The following is a 5,823-nucleotide window of genomic DNA, read 5'->3' on the forward strand; positions in this document are numbered from 1 at the left end:
TTTTGGTCTTTCCCACATTAGAAGGGAAATTTATAGGAAAAGAAAAAAAAAAAAAAGGTAACAGTAATCACTAACCAACATTTGGGCCCAAATAGCTATAGCTGCTACTGAGTAAAATCTAAAGTTTGGTTAAAAGACCTCTCTCTCTCTCTCTCTCTCTCTAAAACTTAAGCTTATTTAATTTCACCTAGTTGCTGAGACAAGATTTCTATTTTTCATTAAAGTTAAAGTACTAAAACTGAAAAATGAATAAAACTAAGGACATATTTAATAATAATAACAATAATAATAATAATACAAATGACAAAACACAACCAAACTGCATGAAAATGGAAAAATAAAAACTAATTTAAAATCTTAATAAAAATGATAATAGTATGTGATACTAAAATACAACTGGTCATTACTTATTATTATTTTATTTTTTTTTAGTTTTATTTTTTTCTTTTGAATTGTGTTCTTTTTTATTTTTATTGTACTTTAAAAATATATATTATTTATTTTTAAGCTTTTTGTTTTTTTAGATATATCCCAAATTAGGGTTACACAAATTGCAAACCCTCATAAATACACTCAAATAAAATGACCTCTTGAGAATGATGTTCCTACTAATGGGTACCTGATGAAGACAGATTAAGGATTCATAGCCACACATGTCCCTTACATGTAACCCTGTGTGTGTGTGTGTGTGTTTGTGTGAGGAAGGTCCGGGCTTTGCTCACAGAAGAGTTTCTGGAGGAGACCCGACGAGAGAAAGAGGAGAGTCTGCGCCGATTTCAGGATGCAGTTCGTGAACGTGCGTCGCAGCAGGCCCGTCTGCGCAAACAACAGCAGCTACTGAAATCATATGAGACAGTAAGAAAACATACAAATCCTGTGCTCTTTGGAAATAGATCTATTAATTATGTTAAATAAGCTATTATCTAGCATAAACTTTACACTGCTGTTCAAAAGTTTGGTGTCTAACATTTTTTTAAATGTTTGTGTATAAAGTATAGTATGCTCACCAAAGCTGCATTCATTTGTTCAAAAACAGTAATATTGTGAAATATTATTACAATAATATCTTAATATATTTTAAAATGTAATTTGTTTCTGTGATGACAAAGCTGAATTTTCAGCATCATTACTCCAGTCTTCAGCATCACATGATCCTTCAGAAATCATTCTCAAGAAATATTTTTTTATTATTATCAAGTTGAAAAAAGTTGTGCTGCTCAATATTTTTTCGGGGGGGAAACCAGCATACTTTTTTTTTGTATTTTTTAAAAATATTTTGTAACATTATAAATGTTTTTACTGTCGTTTTTGATCAACATCAACAAGTCAGTGTTATTTTAATATTATTTATATACTATTACAGCATTTATTAATATTTTTAATTAGCTTTCATTTTTACATTTTCAGTTTTATTTTTATTGTACTTTAGTTTGAGTAATTTTTAATGTGCTTTTATCATTTTTATTAGTTTGTTTATATATTTCTATTTACCTTTAATTATAATTTATTTCTATTTTAGTACTTCAGATTTTTATTATATTGCCATGGCAATTGGAACGGTTTCATCTAATATTTGTTTTATTTTTACTTTAATTTCATATATTGAAAAGTATTTTTAATAGTTTTAGTTTAGTTAATATCAACATTGATAAAAGTATTACTTTTTGCAAAAACATTTCACCCCGACGGCAGTGTACATGGTATGAGAGCAGCTAGTTTTAAACACAAAATATTTGTGGAAAATGCCTAATGTATTTTATTGCTACAACAACCATAAGTTTGTCTGAATGGCTGTATGCAAGTCATGTCACCTTATTCTTAAAAAAGGGACTGGTTTTGCTTTACTTGGAACTTTACATGGCAGTGAAAAGTCCAAATTTGTCCTAACAAATGCTTAAATACCCACAATCAAAAAGTTATTTGTGTGAACACTATCTTCAGGTTGAGTGTGAGAGCAAAGTATCGCAACTAACCAGCAAAGCAGCCCCTCGTCTTACACCTCAAACCAATTTATTCCCTTCGTGGACACATGGGGAGCGAGCAATCTGCAGTGTCAGCGCTCGGGAGACGGAGGCTGTTTCTTCACATCACCATACACATAATATACGGGTATTTACAGAGCATGATCCTTATACATCTACGTGGATCATTTTGCTCGTGTGATTTGGCAGAATGTAGCTGTAAGGGTGAGTTTCTTTACGTTTGTCTAGGTCAGTAAAGTCAGGAAGCAGGTGAGACACAGACTAGCCGCTCGTCAGACAGTGCAAGAGGGTGATGAACTCTCACAGCTACCTGGTGGGAGATGGGAACTATCCCCAGCTAGAGATGTGAGTCATGCATGATGCATTTGGGTAATTTCTGAGACCTGAACGTTCAGTGTTGCAGTATTAATATCTTCGCTTTTTGTTATGTACAGAAACCTGAATCACACACTTGGGGAGATCAGAAGGATACTGAAGGTACAAATTATGGAGGAGAGGAATACGAGCAGGATGTTGAAGTGGAAGATGAGATGCTGTTGGGGCAACATGATCAACCTCTTGATTTGCATCGCCACAGAAGCAAGACTGTAACTTTTCAGAACGATATGGTAAGAAGATCTTGTGTGGCCTTAAATATAGTCTCGTATGGCGCACCCACATTCATTAGACATACAGTGTAAAAAAAATAAATAACTGCACAGGTTTTTATCAGTACACTGGAAAGCAAGGCTTTGCTTACAAGTGACCTGGCTGCTACTGTACAATTCAATAAGTGCTTCTGCGGAAGAACCAGTATTTTGCAAAGTTTCTGATATTTGTGAGAACAACATTAGATTTTGTTTCTTTTGTGTGTTATGTTCATTAAAAAAAAAATCAAGGGTTGTCAATCTTTAAGATGACACAAATATTATCATCCTTTATGAGGAATCCTTCCTAAAACATCCCTTAAACATTCCTCTTTAAACATCATGTAAAAAACTGACTGATGGTTTTACATATAGCTTATGCAGCTCCTTGTTTAAGTGGCTGCTTCAGAATAATTATATACTTTCTGAATCAGCGCTGTTTGAGCACACCAAATTACATTTATGACATTTTCAACAAATTGTGATATTACATAATGTAACACAATGCCTTTTATATTCATTCAGGGAAGTTGTGGCCTAATGGTTAGAGAGTCGGACTCATAACCCAAAGGTTGCGGGTTCGAGTCTCGTATCGGCAGGGATTGTAGGTGGGGGGAGTGAATGTACAGCGCTCTCTCCACCTTCAATACCACGACTGAGGTGCCCTTGAGCAAGGCACCGAACCCCCAAATAAATGGCATAATGGCTGCCCACTGCTCCGGGTGTGTGTTCACGGTGTGTGTGTGTTCACTGCTGTGTGTGTGCACTTAGGATGGGATAAATGCAATGGGTCACCATACTTGGCCACATGTCACGTCACATTAATACTGTACATGTTGGTGTCTCTGCAGGTATATGAGCCAGATGAGCCAGACACTGTTTCCTTCACAACTGACTACAGCGCTTCCCAAGTGTTTTGGCCTCATGACCATCAGGAGGAGCTGAAGAGGCAGGTAGGGAATCATGCTTTATTTAGAATGGTGTCTCCTCTTTTTATTAGGGAGATCAATGTAGAGTTTAATATTTGCAACAATGAAAGTAAATATCTGATTGTAAGCAAATTAAACTGAAAAACATAATTCATATGTACATTACCATTCAAACGTTTTGGATTTTTAAAAATGTTTTTAAAAGAAGCTTCTTATGCTTACCAAAGCTGCATTTATTTGATCAAAAAATATGTTAAAAACAGTAATATTGTGAAATATTATTACAATTTAAATATTTTACTATGTATTTCAAAATAAAAAAAATCAGTGCCACATGATCCTTCAGAAATCATATGCTGATTTGGTGCGCAAGAAACATTTCCTCATTTTCATTGTTGAAAAATTTTCGGTGTGTTGCATAATATTATTATGGAAACCATGATATAGTTTTTTCAGGATTCTTTGATGAAGAAAAGAGCATTTATTTAAAATAGAACTTATTTGATTGTTGAATAGATATAATAAATGTATAAATTATTTTGAATGTTAAATAAAATGTCCATGTCACTTTTGATAAATTTAATGCATGAATAAATGTATTATTTATAGTTCGCTGAATAAATGTATTATTTATATTTCCAAAAAAACAGCTGACCCCAAACTTTTTTTTGGTGTAATCTCTCTTCTTGCCAAAAAAATATTGTTTTCTTCAAAGTGCTAACTGTGTTGTTTCAGAGGCAGTCTCAGTTCCTCATGTATCGACGGCACTTCATGGACATTGAGCGAGAGCAAGTGAAGGAGCACCGAAGGCACAGGAAACATCTGAAGAGAACTGCAAGGTCAAACCTCACCACATGTTTACAAGTATCTTCTCTACAACAGCATCACATTTACGTTCTTTATTTCGCTGCTGCTAAAAAAGATGTCTATTTTCATACCTTTCCGCATGATGGTTGCTCACTTCTCTTTTGGTTTCTCTGCTGTAGTCAGGCTACAGTAAATAGTTTACATGACTGACTAGTTACTGTAAAATAATGATAATAATGGACAAAAAATAAGACTGTTAGAATAATTGCTAGGTCTTTGTCACAAAGACCAATATAAAAAAGGCATGACTTTTAATAAAAAATGTCACTCCCATAACAAGTACACATAGTTTTAAGTTCCTAACTATTATACTTTTTCCTGTAACTCAACTGGTAGAGCATGACGCTAGCAATATGAAATTCAAGGGTTGGATTCCCAGGAAAAGACACATGTTAAAATGTTTACCCTTTATTGATGATATAGAATTAGCTAAAAAACAAATTGTTTCAAACTTAATTTATAAGTATGTGCACATATTATGTACAATTAATTTAAATTTAATTTAAAGTAACCTGTCCTTAAGCTTAAGTGAAGTGTACTATTGAGGCAAGTAACCGCCAATCATTTTTCTACTAAATAAGACTTCATGTTGCACTTTATATTATACTTTATTTTATAAACTCAGAGAACGTTTTTCTGTGTGTAGCATTAAGAATGAAAAAGAACAACTCAGGAAAGCGGAGGAGAAGAAGATGGAGAGGCAGCGACAGCAGGAGGAAGAAAGAAAAGACATGGCTGAGAGGGAGTATTTGATTTTGGAGCGATTGAGGCTTGATGAGGAGGAGGCAGCAGAGAAGGTAGAGAGACGAGAGAAAACAAAGAGCATCAGAGAAAGCAAACGGTACATACTGCCAATATATGGCACAAGTTATCTTGTTATGAGTATGTTCATTATAACCATAAATACACTAAAAGTTCGGGGTGGTAACTTAAAAAAAAAAATCTCTTATGCACACCAAGACTTCATTTATTTGATCACAAATACAGTAAAAACAATAACATTGTAAAATATTATTAAATTAAAATCTAACTGTTTAACTGTTTTCTATTTTAAAATGTATTATAAAACGGATAGTTCCAGTCCTTGATTCTGATTGGTTGAGCCACGTTCGAAGCTGTTGTAAATTACTCTACAAACATACACCTTTGTTTACGTTTGTCTGTTGCTTGGCAACCACTTTGTTGCAACCACAACTGATTCCGAGGAGCTACATTGTTTGGTGGAAGAATACTGTTTTTATTTGCTCTGTTTTATTTTGTGAAACCTTACTACATATATGGAATAGCCGTTTTATAAAAGCAATAAGCCCCGTGAAGCCGTGAATTTATAACAGCTAAGGGGGTTAGCTCCGCTTCGTGTCGTGCCTAACAACGCCCCTTAGCTGTTATAAATTCACTGTAAACCACGGCTTCTTGGGG

At 34.1% G+C, this 5,823-nt stretch overlaps 1 protein-coding gene across 1 annotated transcript in view; it reads left to right on the forward strand.

Moving 5' to 3' along the window:
* LOC107744316 (coiled-coil domain-containing protein 15-like) overlaps window positions 1-5,823 on the forward strand; it is a 12,710-nt gene that overhangs the window by 3,614 nt on the left and 3,273 nt on the right. Inside the window, exons 3-8 of the mRNA XM_016557886.1 lie at window positions 1,942-2,109; window positions 2,211-2,327; window positions 2,417-2,590; window positions 3,460-3,561; window positions 4,273-4,376; window positions 5,051-5,245. Of these exons, the coding sequence (XP_016413372.1) occupies window positions 1,942-2,109; window positions 2,211-2,327; window positions 2,417-2,590; window positions 3,460-3,561; window positions 4,273-4,376; window positions 5,051-5,245 (860 nt within the window). The remainder of the gene's footprint in view (window positions 1-1,941; window positions 2,110-2,210; window positions 2,328-2,416; window positions 2,591-3,459; window positions 3,562-4,272; window positions 4,377-5,050; window positions 5,246-5,823) is intronic.

The sequence above is a fragment of the Sinocyclocheilus rhinocerous genome, unplaced genomic scaffold, assembly GCF_001515625.1.
Source record: "Sinocyclocheilus rhinocerous isolate Xijiao unplaced genomic scaffold, SAMN03320098_v1.1 scaffold1609, whole genome shotgun sequence".
Lineage (NCBI taxonomy): Eukaryota > Metazoa > Chordata > Actinopteri > Cypriniformes > Cyprinidae > Sinocyclocheilus > Sinocyclocheilus rhinocerous.